At 42.1% G+C, this 17,110-nt stretch overlaps 1 protein-coding gene across 2 annotated transcripts in view; it reads right to left on the bottom strand.

The window, feature by feature from the left end:
* Positions 1-298: 298 nt before the first annotated feature.
* The window catches only part of Ttc8 (tetratricopeptide repeat domain 8), a 53,454-nt gene continuing 36,642 nt past the window's right edge, over positions 299-17,110 (bottom strand). For both annotated transcript variants that reach the window (XM_076921438.1, XM_076921437.1), the window contains 5 exons: positions 8,763-8,902; positions 7,146-7,320; positions 6,742-6,864; positions 3,553-3,636; positions 299-1,264 (listed from right to left, as the gene is read on the bottom strand). In XM_076921438.1, coding sequence (XP_076777553.1) covers positions 1,148-1,264; positions 3,553-3,636; positions 6,742-6,864; positions 7,146-7,320; positions 8,763-8,902 — 639 coding nt within the window. In that variant the 3' untranslated portion in view covers positions 299-1,147. The remainder of the gene's footprint in view (positions 1,265-3,552; positions 3,637-6,741; positions 6,865-7,145; positions 7,321-8,762; positions 8,903-17,110) is intronic.

Consider the following 17,110-nt stretch of genomic DNA (forward strand, 5'->3'; position numbering starts at 1 on the left):
TTTTTTTAGTCTCTGTCTCTCCCCATGCCCCTGTGTCTGTCTTTCTGTCTCTATCTCTCTGTCCATCTCTATCTCTCTGTCTCTCAGTCTTTCTGTCTGTGTGTATGTGTTGTAAGTCTGTCCATCACTCATTTTGAGTTAACTTTTGTCAAGCTATGAACCAGCTGGCATCTGGGGTTGGTACATAATTTCAAGTAAACTTAAAATAATGGTTTGCGTTATAAGATTACTGGACTTTTAAAACCAACAAATATCATCAGAGATAAAGAAAATAAAAACTCATGACAAGTGAAAAAAGTGTTTTAGATACTGATTTATTTAAGTGCAATATATAATACAAAGTTTCTGATAAAAATAGTTTAAGATACAAATTTTAACATTCTAATTAAAGCACTGGTGATAAAAGCACAAATTACTAGCCATAAAGATAAAAATGTTAAAGCAGATTTCTGACCTCCTAAGTTTTTAATGATAGCTGATGTGTAAAGACTTTTTTTTTTTGCTTAAAGAGTTTTAAAATACATATTTATAAAAAAATTGAGGTTCATGAAAATGTTTAACAACTGTATACAAATATCTACCATGTATTGTGAAAGGAGATTTCATCTTAGAAACGCTGAAGCCAGCTGGGCATGGTGGCGCCTGTCTCTAACCACAGCACTCAGGAGGCTGAGGCAGGGGGTTAATTAAAGACCAACCTACACTACTACAGTACGCACACACCCACACGCAGCTAATTGAGTCAGACTCAGAAAAACAAATATTGTGTTTTTTTCTCTAAGCTGTGGCTTCTAGATTTTACTCAGATACCTAAAATCACATCCATACAGATGATGTGAAAGTGGCAAGGGGACAAAGGGGGAGGAGAGCATGGCAGAAGTGCACCCAACATATATGCCATATTTCTTTGAAAATGTCTGTATCTAATAATACACTTTTTGATTGATAAAGCAAAATTAGGAAATGCTTACATCCTGTTTTTATGGTATTACTTATAAAACAACAAAGTTCTTATAACAGGTTCGGGTTTAGAGTCTTGTAGGGCACCTTATGAGGTCTCCATCACATTACTGATACAAATGCACTCAGTATGTTTTCTCCCCTGTGCGCTGGCCCTTCGTGAAGACATATTTGGTCCAAGGGCTGATCAGAGCATAGCAAAGTGCTGCTTTAGCTGTTTAATTAAGTGCTGTGTGTCCACATGCTCAGGAAATGCGGCTGCAGACTTCTGAGCAGCAACATAGCTTCTCTGAAGATCTCCAATCTGGAAGGAATACCAGATCATGAACCAGAATAAGATCTCTGTGTTGGAAAACCATGAAGGGTTCTTAAAAATAAATTGCAGTTGAGAATCACCTCATCTAAATTAGAAATCCAGCATGAAAAAAAATGAAGGAAAATAAAATTATATAATGTATGCTCTGTTATAGTTGTTTAGTTATGAATCAGGAACCTGTGTTTTCTCTCCCTGTACGTTTAAGAGAGAATTTGCACACCTAAAGACCCAGCTTGATGTTACTAGAATAAATTGAACACCTAACAGAGACATTTTGATTAGTATAGTATCTCTTAGATAGGAAATTTAAGATATTAAGATATAAGATATGCTCTGAGAAGTTCCAAGTAAAACTAACACAACAATGTTGGGAAGATAGTTGTTTTCAAAGTTTATAAAAGAACATCTCTTATCTTCAATTAACTCTGTTTAAGTCCAGTCCCAAATTAAAAAAAAAAATCTACCTTCATTCATGTATGTACTTCTGAAAAGACAGAAAATTATTTGAGTGTGTACCCCCCCCCAAAAAAAATCTAGATGATTCAACCCTGACAGATTTTTCATAACATTTATGTATTTTAGATTGAAATAGTTTCCTTTTAAAATTATTACATTTCAACATTACTCTTTTACAGTAGTTTGCTGACCTACCTTATAAGAATCCATTGAGGTAAAGTCATGAAAGTACACTGACCTTCCTGTAAGATGCCTGTTTAACTGCCATGGGGGATAGTAGGGCCATGGGGGATGGAAGGGCTGTGGGGGCTGGGCTTCAGTGTGGGAGCTCACAGTGCCACGTGGCTCTGGCATGTGTCTTTGTTTTGTTTTATTTTTTCAGATTGATTTTTAAATGATTTTTCATTATGTGTAGGTGTAAGTGAGTGTAGATATGTGTACATAACTGCAGGTGCTGTCAAAAGTCAGAGATGCAGAACCTCCTGGAGCTGGAGTTACAGGCAATTGGGAGCCACCTGGTGTGGATGCTGAGAACCAAATTCTTGGACATTTGGAAGAGCAGCAAGTACTCTTAACCGATGTGCCTAAAGAACCCTGCTGTTTGAGTTTGGTTGGGACTGGTTCTTGCTGGTCTAGCTTTGAACTAGTGTCCCTGCCTTAGTCTCCAGTGTCTAGGGTTTTACAGACTTGTATTTCCATTCCCAGCTTCTACAGATGCCTTGTTACCTCTGTGAGTCTCAGGTTCCAAAAGAGTGGAAGTATCATGAGGTACAAATTTTTGTCTGTTTCACTCATTGCTACATCTTCTATGTGGACCACAGGGCTTAGTACAGAGAGGCTCGAGTGAAAAACATCACTGGGGTTCTGGAGAGAATTCCAGAAGACAGGTATAGCACCTTCAATAGGAGCTGGTACTTAGCAACTGTCCCTAAAATTGTAAGACAAGTGAGAGCTTCTTCTATTTTCAAAACAGACGTGTGGATAGTTTTGTATTCATGCTATAAAAATACCGTGTTTATATCTTTATTCAATAAGTCTCTGTATTTACATCTCAAACATTTGAACTGTTTATTAATCCTCAAGACAGACTTTCTTCTCATGGTAAAGTGGAGACATGCCCTGGCTTGTTTGTTCATGTCTTATTTAAAAGCAGCTCAGTAGCCAAGCATGGTGGCATATGCTTTTAATCCCAGCACTCAGGAGGCAGAGGCAGGAGGATCTCCAAGAGTGTGAGACCACCAGCCTGGTCTACAGAGTGAGTTCTAGAATAGCTAAGGCTAGTCTTGGGAAAAACAAAACCAAAACCAGCTCTCAGTCTTTCTTTTGGCCCCTGGACATTAACTGATTGGTAACAGAATATTAACAGTTACCTTTCCCCGATGTTGTTCATAACTAAATAGCATTCATGATTGTTAATTCATAACAATCTTGAGAAAGAATTGGTGGTGGAAATATGATCTGCAGAAAACATACAGAATTCCCTTGCTGTAAAAGTCAGTTATAAATCCTTCCCGAACCAGAAATTATAGAACAAGTGTTTCTTTAGTGATTAAATGTGGTATTTTAAAACATAGAGATTTCTTCTGCAATTTATACTGGTTTTTTAGTCAATACCCAGTGATAAAGTTTATTACATAATCTCCTAAAGTGAAGATATTTGTGATAAAAATTTTTAAAAAGTCATTTCTTTCAGATTAAAAAAAAATCAACCTTCTGTTCAGAAAGATAAGGTTTAAAATGTTGTGTTCAATTTGTATATTTTAAAAACCAAGAAAGATCAAGAATGTGTCAGATGACAAATTAATAAAGGAAGAAAATACCTTATCAGAGACTGTTGCAAAATTAAAATGTGGCTCATACATATGGGGTGCTAAAGACGATGCGGTCTGTAAGAGCGCTCGTGCCTGTGAGGAAAAGGAAGAAAAAGCGGACATATGAGTGCATATCAGCACTGTATCTGTGATTTCTTTAAGTTAAAACAAAAAAAAAACCTGGGACGGGACCTTGAAATAAACCTGTGGAAATACGAATAACAGTCTCAGAAATATAATGATGCCATGAACACAGCTTACTACAGACACACCAGCAAAATTATAGTAGCAATGCACACATCAGGAGGCTATGGTTATCTATTCCCTAATAACGACTTAAAACTAATATACGTCCAGTGCAAAGTTCTGCACTGGGTGAGAGCAAGCAAGCACTTACTATATTACTAATCAGTTTGCAAATGAAATAGCAACAGGAAGTGACAAGCTTTCTTTAAAGTACTGTCCTAGGTAGGGCTAGCAATACTGCTATTGCTGAACAAAACACCATGACCAGAAGCAAATGGGAGGAGAGGGCTTATTTTATTACCCTTCCACATCCTAGTTCATCACTGAAGGAAGTCAGGACAGGAACTCAAGCAGGGCAGAAACCTGGAGGTAGGAGCTGATGCACAGGCCATGGAGGGATGCATTGCTCACTGACTTGCTCCCCATGGTTTGCACAGTCTGCTTTCTTATAGAACCCAGGACCACCAGCCCAGGGATATCACCACACACAATGGACCGGACCTCCTCCCATCAATCATTAGTCAAGAAGATGCCCCACAGTTGATCTTATGGAGGTATTTTCTCAATTGAGGCACCCTCCTTTCCTATGACTGACTCTAGCTTGTGTCTAAAACTAGACAGCTCAAGCACTCAAGAACTCAAAGCATAACAATTAAGATTACGTATCACAGGATCCTGTTTTGCAGACACTGTGGAGTAAGAGGAGATGCTCATGTGTGCACCACAATTCACATGAAGCCACTAGACAACCCTCCCCAAACTGTATACTTGCATCCATGACCTTGAGGACAAATTCATTCTTTTTTTTTTTGTAATGGAAAAAAAAGAGGACACCGAATCACAGAATACGGTAGAAACTATAGATTTTGCAGGGTGAATATTAAACTTTTAAATACCACTTGAAATCAGTGAACTGGCAAGATGGCTCAACAGAAAAGGACACTTGCTACCTGGTAACCTGAGCTTGATCCCCAGAACCCAAAGAGTAGAAGGGAAGGAAGGGGAGAACTAGCTCCTATATGACCTATGACCTCTGTGTGTGTATCATGGGATGTGTATATTCTTGAGCCCATCACACACACACACACACACACACACACACACACACTGTGTACTGCCTCACAGTATTGAGGTTTCAGATGCATGCTGCAATGGTGTGTGTGCTGGGGATCTGAACCTGGGTTCTCAGGCTTGCATGCAAGCACTTTACTGACTAAGCCATCTCCCCAGCCTCTCCTGGAACACTGACTTAGACTTCCCACATGTCAGTGCTGTTGCTGGTGCAGAGAACGAAGAAGTTACATAACACATGAGGTTTCTGCTTTCAAACAGCAGCTAGCCTGCTTTCTCTACACACCAATATCTGGTAAAATGAGAAGAACACAGCATGCAGCATGCTGGGCCTCGAGGGTTTTTATTTAGACTGATGTTTGGATGGTTTTTCTAAGGAGATGGCACTTAAGACCTAAGGGATGGAGAGAAACTTGTCATTGGAAGACCCAGGGGACACTGCACAGGCCTGCAGGGAGACAATTCACTGTGTGTCTGTAGGGAAGCAGAACAACTCATGTACCAGAAGCCAGTAAGGAAAGAGCACAGGGATGTAGCCTCAAAGATAGAGACCAGAATATGGGAGCCACACAGGCCACAGCGGGAAGCCTGGGCTTTTGTTCCAGTGCAAACAGACAGAATTGGAGGACTTTAGCAAAGCAGTAATAAAATATTGTTTTATAACAAGATCCATTAGGCTATTCAGAGGAGAATGTACTACTGTAAAAGCAACTTTTATTTGCCAGGTGTAACTGTCATCTCAGAGCCTTACTGCTGAATATGTTCACCCTTCCCTAATTCTTTCTGAACTCTGGCTGGTTGATTCAATTCAGCTGTTCTCAAGCTCCTCTCCAAGCTGACTGCTGATTCAATCTGGCTTCTCTCATCTTTTCACTGAATTGCTCTGCTTGGCTTCAAGCTAACTCTGGCAATTTGTTCTAATCTTCTGGCTCCTTCTTACTCTCTGGCTTCAGCTGCCTCTGCTGACCTGCACTCAACTGCATGAACTCAGGGGACAAACTCACCTCTGTGCACTGCAGTCACTGCACTGACCCCAGTTGACTGACCAAACGGACTGAACTCATTCTCTCCCTTTGCTGCTCTTAAAAAGCTTTTCTTCTCCTGAGAGTTGGGCGCATCCTATCCTTGACTCTGTCGAATCTTTCTCTGATTTGTCACTTTGTCTGCCCCTCAATTAAAGGTATGGACTAAAGGATTCCAGCCAGAGGGATTAAAGGTGTGCACTAGTGTGTCTGCATTCTAGCCAGATCACACTGACCTAGGTCATCTTTGGATGTGATCAGTGCACCCATGTTGCTAGATTACAATTCCTCTGCATGCTACTGCTCTATTCATTCATTCACGCATCATTAAGTCATTCAGTAGTCTCCCTGGTAGTGGGAGGCAGAGGCCATAGCTTAGTTGGTAAAGTCCCCCCCGCCCCCAAGGGGTGTGTATGTAGAGGGAAGACCAGCTCAGAGGCACCTGGGATAGTACAGGAAAGAGATGAACATGGAATAGAGAAGAGGGACATTGGTGAGTTAGGGCTGACAGGGCAGCTGAATAATGTGGGTGCAGGGGTGGCAGAGAGAAGAAAGAAGAAAGACTGGTTGGAAAGGTAGCCACTAAGGTGTTGACAGGAACAGCTAAATTATAGGTGGGAGATGGTGCTTTGCAGGCAGTGAAGCCATGGGGGCGTACATTATTCCCATTAAGTCCAATGTCCAATTCTGGCCTCAGAGAGGTGAAGTGACTTGGCCAAGGCCACACAGCTAGTACTTGACAGGGCTGAGATTCAGGCCCAGGCCTGTAAGACTCTAGAGCTACTAAAAATCGTAACACACAATGACAGCTAAGCTTTTCTTTGAAGGAAGCCAACGGTGACAGTGGCAGTTCTCTGACCTGTTCAATGTGACCCTTCCGCATCTCCAGCACAGCGAGGTTGTTGTAGGCCTCAGCATGGTGGTTGTTGTGGACCAGGGCCAGCCTGAAGCACTGGTGGGCCAAGTTTGTATCTCCTATCCCCTGCAGAGCAAAGCATGTGTTTATACACGTGAAGCCACAAGCCACGCGCCTCCCACTGCAAGGCCTCCCTCATTTGCGTAGAACACTTCTAGCTACAGAGAGAGAACAAGCACCAGCCACAGCAGCGAAGGGTGAGGTTCGTGCACGGATTAAACTTGAGGATATAAAAATGACTCCCACAAATCTCTAAATTGTCAGTTGGATTTATGATATCTGTGAATTGCTTCACAGGAGTGTACTTTATCAGTAACGGGAAATCACACACACACACACAAACATACCACAGCAATGTGCCCCAAGTTGTACCAGACATCAGCTGCCTCTTCTTCATTTTCAGCCAGGGAAAGGGCGCGTTCAAATGAGGTCAGAGTCATATCATACTGCTGGGCGTAGAAGCAGGACAACCCCAGGTTGTTGAAAAGCTGGCAGTTATAAACCCCCATCTGCAAGAGGCGCCTTTTCAAGGAGGAACACAGGATTTGCTATCAGACTAACTTTATAAATGGAAACTTTTTTTTTTTAAAGTTAGAATTGAACTCATTTAAGAACTTTACGAACCCTGAAGAGCATTCACACGAGCAGGTCAAGAAATGTTTAAAGCAATGCTCACAACTTGTCACAGGGCACATGTCCAGGGACAAGATCAGAAAAGTATTTGACTGTTTGTTTTCCAAAAGCTTTATTAGAAAGAGAGGAGAAATGGTCACAAAGAGTAAAGTTCCCACGAGTTACTTCAGAGGCCTTAGTGTCTGCAGTCAATTCCCTGAGGCCTGTTCCAGCAGCCTGAGGAGTGTGTTCCCCGGTCACCACCAGGCCTGCAGTTGCAACCCGGATTCTGCTGTCTGTCCTGCATGGTACAGACGAGCCCGTGAGCTCCTGCCTGCCACAGACGTCTCCGCAGGTGGCTCTGTGTGCTGCCCACTAGCTTTCCCACCACAGCTCAGGAGCCCCACTTTGCTTCTCCATATCATTAGTCCCAGGGTTCAAACACACAAAGGAGAGAAGCCAGCTCAGCGGCTGTGAGACGCCTCTGACCCACTTTAGGGAGGGAGAGTACAGTCAGCTGCACGCGTGCTGGATGGCATCTCTGTATTTATGTTCCCGGCATGTGTTTGGGAAGGACTTGTCTGTAGCAGGAGGTATTAAAAAAAGAGGCGTCCGGCTGGCTCCCGGCTTAGCAGCTATGTTCCCACTTGTCAGCTGTCAATCTACTCTCATGTATTACAAGGGCTGAAACCACTGGGTAAAAGTTAACTTCAGGGGCCAGAGCGATGGCTTAGTAGGCAAAGCTGTCTGTCTCCAAGCCTGATGACCCCACATCTTTCAACCTTCACAAGTAAGGCACGGTGCATACACCTGGCATTCATACAAATAAATTGTGGATGTTTAAAAATGCCTCTCAGTAGCCACATGCAGGATAAAATAAGTATGTGCTTAACCAGAACCAGTGGCCACAATTTTCTTAGACTTGGAGAAAGCTGCAATACCTCACAAAGCAGGTGAGCCTGGTTCTACGTCCTCCTCAAGGTTCTGAGCACAGGGTAACTGCAAATCCCTTCCTGCTTCAGCCTCACCGTCTTTACGTTTTGTGGTTTTAAGAGGCAGTGACAAAGAAGAATAATTTAAATAGCTGTTTCCCTTCTGTTGTTTCTTGACGACTAGCAGGCACCCACCCTGAACTAAAATTAAAATGCAAGCCGGGCCGTGCAGGTATGTTTCTCAGGGCGCCAGCCTGCACACCCCTAAAGTACTGAATACCACTTGAATCCTCAGAAAGCAGCTGAGAGATACATTCCTAGATTTATAATCTTGTGGCCTATGGAGAATGCGTAATTTGTCTGCATTTTCACCCACCACTGTGTCACCAACTTTTCCTGCGGATGCAATGTAAGGCCCACCTGTAAAACCGGAGGGCAACCTCCGGCTGGTCAGAATAAAAGTGGTTGCTTCCAATGCAGGCGATGGCTTCCACGTGAGTATTGTCTTGTTTTAGAACTTCTTTGTAGTATTCTGCTGCAGATGAACTATTGTTCATTTCCTGTTCCCCATCCAGAGAGAAGAACGACACTTTAGTCACACGGGACAAGGACCTGCTTTTTTTTTTTTTTTTTTTTTTCTGACCAATTTAAGTTCATTCATTCATCAAATATTTGTTTCAAGTCTGCCATATGTCAGACTCTGTTCTAGATGGCAGGGACACAATACGAACGAAAGCATGAAGTCATCGTCCCCAAGGAGGTGGCAGCTGGTGGAGAAGCAAACAAATGAGTCAGTGTGGGGCGTGATGTCAGGGAATGATGCGCAGTGTAAAGCAACAGTACGGTGAGTGGAGAGCAAGAGAGCAGGGCTGCTCATTAGTGGTCACCTTGGAAGAGGCCTTGTCTGACAGAGATGCAAATGAAATGAGGTGTCGGAGCCAGCATCTGTGGGGACAGTCTCACTTGGCAGAAAGACCAAACCACACAAGCCTAAAATGAAAACACTTACAAGAAACATATCCAAGTGAGCCTGGAAACGAGAACAGAGAGGTAGCCCCGGCCTTTTGAGGCTATGCGGAGAGCCTCAGACTTCATGCAGAGTTGAGAGAGCGTGGATTAGAAAGAGAGGTGCAGCGCAATCAATCATGCTGCATCATGTTTAAGAAATCACCTGGTGGCAACTGTAGAGCATTCCAGGTATGGAAGACAAGACATAAGAAAAACCAGGTCTAGGAAAGAAATGAAGGCAACCCAGACCATGTTTAGAAATACATAATGGTAAAAAGCCAAAGGAGCCTTTGTCGTTACTGTATACATTTGTAAAAACGATGGTGAGCACAGATAAAGGTCTCTAATTGCTCTGACTTACAAAAATCGGGTTTGCAGAAAGGAGCCAATGTGAATAACTCTTTAGATGACCTTTATTAGGGGAGAAGTCATGGTGACAAGGGACAGTTGAGGGAAAACCACTACTGGGAGAGCATCAGAAGAGACTGCATTATCCAGAGGCAACGTAATGTGGTGCTGAAGGAAGCCTGCAGTTTCCCCAAGGGAGCTCCATTGGGAGAAACGCCCAACATGCACAGCATGAGGGACCTGGAGGAAAAGAAGCTTCAGCTTCCAAGGACAAAGTGGTTCCTGAGTCTTACAGTTTCTTGGAGTGGGGTGGGGTGGGCAATCTCCATTGCTTGAGACCTAAGCTGGCCTGGCCTGCATTCCAGGAGACACAAGAAAGGAAGGCACTAGATAAAAGTACACGATTCGTGGCTGTCCTAAGTCTAGGGACTGGGGACTAGGCTTGCTCACAGCAGCAAGTGGGAGGGGACTGAATTCACTGTCAGTGCTGTCACTTTGTCAGCTCTGTCCCAGGGCTGAGAGGGTGTGGCCTGAGTTCCGGGGCAGGACAGCTAGTTGGCCTGTGATCTAACACTAACTTTATTAACATTTGAGGTTTAATCTCACCGTGTTGCCCACTCTGGGTTCGACCCTGGGCTTGAGCTAATCCCCCCACCCCCAGCGTCCCAAATAGCTGAACTGCAGGCAAATGTCATCATATCTGGCTCAACACATATTATTACCACAGCTTAAATCTATCTCAAGGTCCAGTCCATCCTCCATGAAACTGTGCTCATGTCTAACTTCACACAGATGTCTTCTGCCTCTCAGGTCACATGACATTCACTGTCACCCACACACTTGCTCGAGGGGACTCTTATTTATGTTAGGTTTGAAGCACCACACAGTGCTTCTTTAAACACAGGACTTGTTTTAGATACAAGATTCACGTAGACCAGGATGGGACCCCTGGACCACATTTGCATACTTAATACATATTAAATAATATGTAAAGTTCTTTCACATGCAGAGTCAAACTCTTCCAAGTCCTCTTTTCCCTTGGTCATCCGTGTCCAGGTTTTTCAAAACAGTACTGTCTGTGCACTTGGTGCTTTGCTTTTCAAATTTTATTAATAATTCTATATGTTTGTGGGACATGATGTGCAGCCTTGACAGGAACATAGTATAGAATGAACATCTCAGGCCAATGCACACATCTGTGGCTTTACCTACTTCTCATCTCTTCGAGATGAAGACAGTTAAGATCTGCAGTGCTCCTTAAAAGTGCTCCCCACCACTGCTCAGGATTTGCTTCCAAGCTTCTGACAGTTTTTACAATGCTGATGCCTGTACTTTCTGGCTCTAACCAGCAGGTGTCAACAAAAGCTTTCAGGCAACAATCAGAGATAGTTACCACCTTCACATGTTGGCTAATTGGAATAATTACCAGGTTCTCACAAGAGCTGCAGATGAGAAAAACTACACAACAGCTGCTATTTGGCTACAAGGATCAAAAGAAACTGTGGTATATATAAATGCAATGGAGTATTATTCAGCCGTTAAGAAGACAAAATTATGCCATTTGCAGGAAAATAGGCAGAAGTGGAAACCATCATGTTAAGGAAAAGAAGCCAGGCCCAGAAAGACAGGCACCTTTTTTTCTCATATGATTAGCAGGAAGGAGGAAGGAAGACATAAGAGAATGGCGGGGTGGTGAATAAGGTCAAAGTTCATGATATAAATGCATGAGCAAGTCATGATGAAACCCCTTAACTCTGTACAGTGACTACATGGTAATGAAAGGAAACACTCCAATGGCAGAGATGTTCAAATGTGAAAATGAGTCTTCCGTGTCTCTGTGTGTATGTGTGTACATGTGTATTATTGTATGTCTATTATGTGTAGAGATGCTCACATGCACATATATGGGCATGCATGTGGAGGCCACAGGTCAACTTTAGCTGTCATTCTTCAAGTACCAGCCACTTTGGTTTTTGAGACAGGGCAGCTCATTGGCCTGGAATCCCAGTTAAGCTATGTTACAGGTATGTAAAAACCAAGCCCACTGATGCCCAGTTCTTTCTCGGTGGTCACTGCCAACCAGAGCACATTTCCTTTGTTGTGTGTGACATATTTGTGAACATCTGTCTGTGCAAGTGTGCACATGTGGAGTCCAGATGTCAATACTGGGCGACTTCCTCTGTTGCTCTTAACCTTGTTTTCACTCTAAGGAAAGGTCTCAAGGAAGCAAGAGCTCACTGGTTGGCTAGATGGGCTGGCCATCGAGTTCCGGAAATCTTCCCAGTACTACCTCCCTGGTGCTGGGATTCTATGTGTACACCATGTTTCGGCACTTTCTGACCAAAACAGACATTTGCATCATTGTTTTTATTTCTACACAGTGATGTTTTGTGGTCACATAGATCACAAATTACCCAGGCCCTTTTGGTGAACCTTTAGAACAAGAACAGAGTATAACCAAAAGAACAGGGTACAAAATCTACACACCATGGTGGGAAATTCCCAGAAGTAAAACCTCCCAAAGAAGAACCAGATTTGCAACCAGGTCTGCAGTCTCCTTGGTAACTGTAAACAGCTTCCAGGTGGGCAACAGCAACACATGCTCCCACCAACAGTGTGCGCACATTGGGTCTGTTTCCTTACACCCTCGGAAGCCTAGGTTTTATGGAACTTCTTCACCTCTGCCAATCCAATCAAGTGGAAAGTGGCATATGGCTGGCTTAACATTTAATTCTGACGGAGACCGGGCACTGAATGTATGAGACAGCATACGTGCTTCTCTGTGAGCTGCCAACTTGTGACCTTCGTCTATTTTCTGAGCTAGTCTGCCTTTGCCCTTTTGCAACTGGCATTCTGTGTGGCTATAATAGAACAACACATGCATGGTAGCTTATAATGAACAGAAAAGTATTCAGTTTTGTTTGGGAGGCTGTGGAGCTCAAGATCAAGAGGTGCTATCTTGTGAGAATCATCAGATCTACCTGACAGTCACGTGTTACCTGTCATCTGTCCCAGACTTGACAGGCATTGCACTGGTTGATATTTTAACCTTTTAGTTTGATCTTACTTAAATTTTAATTTTTGTTACACAGGATTTGGGGGCGGGGATCACAGAATTCCACCTGCCTCTAGCTTCCCAGTGCTGGGATTAAAGGTGTGCACCACTATGTTTGGCTTTGATATATAGGAAGCATATGTAGAAAATAAAAGTTTTCAAATATTAGTCTTTGCTGTTGTGGCCTTATGAGTTGGTATTATTTTAAGATTCTCCTCATGTAAGGAAGAGCACTGGATGCTTTTCCAGAGGACATGACTTCCATTCCCAGTACCCAGATGATGGCTCCCAAGAGGATATGAAACCCTTTTCTGTCCATGGGCATCAATCATGAACTATGGTGTATAGACTTATATGCAGGTAAAAAAAAAAAAAAAACACTCATAAACATAAAAATCACTAAGTAAATTTAAAAAAAGATTTTTCTCATTCTAATTTATACAAATAGCACGCCTATTTTTTTTTTTCCTAAAATTTTCACAGTTTCTTTGCTGGATAGGTTTAACAATCAACTTGGCAGAACCAGGGAGATAACCTGGGAAGAAATTTCTTAATAAAGAATTATCTAGATCAGGTTATCCCTGGGATGTCTGTGGGGAACTGTGTAGACTTGCTATAGGGGTAATCCACCTCACTGTGGGAGGCAACATTCCCTAGGCATGGGGCCTGAAACAGTATAAAAGGAGAAAGCTGGATGAGAGCAGGCAAAGGTGTGTTTATTCTCTTTGCTTTTGCCTATAGACAGCTGCTTGACTTCCTGCCTCAACTTCCCCTCGGTGATGAGTTTGAACCTGGGATTGTAAACTGAACAAACAACTTCTTCCCTAAGTTGTTTTTTGTCAGGTTATTTTATTACAAAAAAAAAAAAAAAAAAAAAAAAAAAAAAAAAAAAAAAAAGTATGAAGCTACAATAGTTTCATGTTTTGAGGTTTTAACTCTTTTTAAAATGTTTAAATCTGAGACTGGAGAAATACTGGAGAAATGGCTCACTCAGTAAAGTTCTTGTTGCAGAACACTGAGATCCTGAGTTCAATCCCCAGAAACAACATGGAAAAGCCAGACATGGTGGCAAATGTGTGTAATACAAGTGTTGGGGAGGTGGATTCCCGGGGCCTGTTAGCTGGTCAGGCTTGCAATTAGCCAGTCTAGGCTAATTAAAGAGCCGGAGTCTCAGAAACAAGTTGACGGCTCCTAAGGATTGACAGTAAAGTTGACCACTGGCCTCATACACATGTGTATATACATGTGTACACATAAACACTCAATTTAAATCTGGCTGAAATAATTCTTTTAGTACAAGAATTGTTTGCTCATTTGCTCTATTTTTAAACTATTTAATTAATAATCTAATAACTCAACTGACATAACAGCCAGCCTTTGTCACATCCTAAATTTTCATATGGACTCTCTTTTGGTCATTAAATTTATTCCTGTATCAGAATTGGTTAAATCATAATAGTTCTAGAATATATTTTAATAACACATCCTTAAAATAACACTTCCATGTATATAAATATCACTTCAAGAATGTAATAAACTTAGTGACTTTTAAAGTGGTTATTTCTGAGCCAATTCATGAAACATGAACTACACTTACAGTTGAATTATTTTAAGTAAAATTGCAAATTGTTTAAGAACATGAACACTAGAATGGTTCTGCTCTGAACAACAAAAATGTGTGTTCAAATATAAAAGCCCACGTCCCGTTTCCAGGACTTAAACTACAGCAGGAAAAAGGCTGTTTTATACCTCTTACATATATGCCTGAGGCGATCTTCACCCACAATAAAGTTGAAAAGGCACAAGAACAACATCTCCAGCAAAGAACAGTTGAAATGAGGGCCTTTCTATCAAAATGCTTCAAAAAAAATCAAAGCATCAAAAAGTTCAACAAAAATATATGATCTAAGCAAGTGTCTGTAAGAAACACAAGTCGAGGCAGTACTACATGCTCAATGCAAAAATGGTGCGCCCAGGCCCATGGCAGAATGAACGTAGCAACCAGAAACTAACGCGAGAAATGGAAAAGACCCCTGTGAGAAATGGAAAAGACCCCCAGAGAAAAATGAAGTCCTCAGAGGAATGGAAAAGACTCCCCAGAGAAAAGCCAAGTCCTCAGAGACAAACGCACTGTAGCTGCAACCTAAGGACTTGGCTAACTATCTTTGAAACCAACGTTACACAGAAAAGAGGAATCCTCTAGAAATCTGGCTTTGGCATGGTAAGCTTTAGCAGAAAGGAAATTAATTGCAAGGTTAAGGGGGAGATCCCATGTGTAACCATTTCTACTCTACGCTGCCGCTGCCACTTCCTGCGAGCTGCTTTCCTCTCCGTATAGTTCTCCTGCTGCTGCAGACTCTACTTTGAGGAACAGAAGGCAGAATGTAGCTGCTGAAAGACTAATCTAGAGGACCACGGGGTGTGGTGGTACACAGTGGCAATTCCAGCACTCTAGAGATGGAGTTAAGAGGACGGAGAATTGAAGGCCAGTCAGGGAGGCTGACGCAAAGGAAAAAAACAATATGCTCCAGAGCCGTGGCCATCCCAGCCTTAGCAACGCGTCTGCAACAGACAGGCATAGATGGAGTTCCTCTGAGAAGCAGTGTGCATTTAAGATGTTAGCAGTTTCCGGGCTCTATCTGCCAGCACCTTCTATCAAACAGAGAGGGATGAAGGGTCTGAGAGATGCAAAGGGCAGGTCCAACGGTCTAATCACCACCCAAAGCTCACTGCCATTGGTAGCAGCAAGAATTCCCCTAACTTCAGAAGGTGACTCTATTTTATTTTCTTTCTAAGTATCTTGGTCAAAGGTCTGTTCGTAATCCATTTATTTAAGGTCACAACAAATATAAAAAAAAATATTGGCAGTGTTTGTTTGGACGGGTCAAAGTCTTCTTTGTATGTATACATTAAAGTTATGTTTCAAAAAGAAAACTTTTTTCTAAACAATTTGGAAAATATTTATTTTCATTAAAAACGTAATTCCTTAGTAGGGTATGGTAGCCTGACCCTGTATCCCCAGAACTAGAGAGGTGAGGAAGAGTATCACCCCATGTTCAAAGGTAACCCGTTCTACATTGTAAGTTCTAGGTCAGCCTGGGCCCTGTTTCAAGAAATAAAATCAAACAAACAGAACACAGAATTCATGTTCTTCATACAGAATTTGGAAAATACACAAAGTATAAGAAAACAAAAGTTAGTCACATGCTATTGCCTAGACATAGCAACCCTCAATCTCTTCCACTTTTTTTAGCCAATATTACAAGTTAGTATCTTTCAATGAATTTAAAGAAAACAGGCATGTGTTTGCTCAATATCCTATTAAAGGTTCTAAGAAACCTGTAAAGTAAAATATCAAAACTATATATACAAATGATTATTTTATTTATATAAAAGATATTTAGAGAATCTGTAGACAAAGTCTTAAAACTTAAAGAGTGGCTACTATCAAAGTAGCCTTTAAAAAGTAATATATTCCTATTCATCACTGTCAAACAGAAATTGTATTTCATTCATAGTAGTACATCTATTCATAGTAATACAACCATTCATAGATATACCTAGGAATACATGTATGTAGGAAAGAGTTAACAGAAGACCTGAGATTGCTATTCTTAGAAAGGTATGCACTGGGGAACTCAGCTGATTCCTGCTCTCATATAAAATTTCCCCAGATGACAAGAGTAGCTTGCTAATGTGACACTGTTTGTACCAAGTGGTTTGTGCTGATACCTGGTAACTGTAGAAGAGTCTGGAAAGCCTGGTACATGATAGGCATGTGGTATCCACACACAGTCTCTAATGAGATTCCTGAAGACAACAGTGCAGGAGCTGTCACAACTTGTTGCTAGGAGAATTAAGTGTGCTCCTTGTGTTGTGACTCTACCCTGCGGAGAAGCTCATTAAGACACAGGATGTTCTCAACAGAGGTGAAACTTTCCATCCTGCAGGGAAGCTTATTAAGCTCAAGAAGGAAACAATTCAAAGGCTTCAGGAAGTCCCTGAAACTGACCAGATACATTAGGTTCCTCCTTCCCAGAGCATAGCTGCCTAGGAGAGGCTCAAGCAATGAGTCAGCCAAGCCACCTGGAGGAGCAGACACCAGTCCAGCTGCCCAAGAGAAGCAAAGAGCAGCTGAGCTATCTTGGAAGAGTCCAACCACTGGAGCTGCCTGGCTGCAGGCTGGCAGTATGCTCTCATTTTTCAGCCTTCCTGAGCTGATGATACCCATGGTGCTGTGGACCTTGGTCATGCAGCTGTCTTTGAGTCATTCCTGTCCCTGTATAGGTAAGTAATACTTCACCTATACTCTTGTAGGTAACCCCAATAAAACTCACTGGTTCCCCAATATAGATGT

Source organism: Arvicanthis niloticus, chromosome 23 (assembly GCF_011762505.2).
Source record: "Arvicanthis niloticus isolate mArvNil1 chromosome 23, mArvNil1.pat.X, whole genome shotgun sequence".
Lineage (NCBI taxonomy): Eukaryota > Metazoa > Chordata > Mammalia > Rodentia > Muridae > Arvicanthis > Arvicanthis niloticus.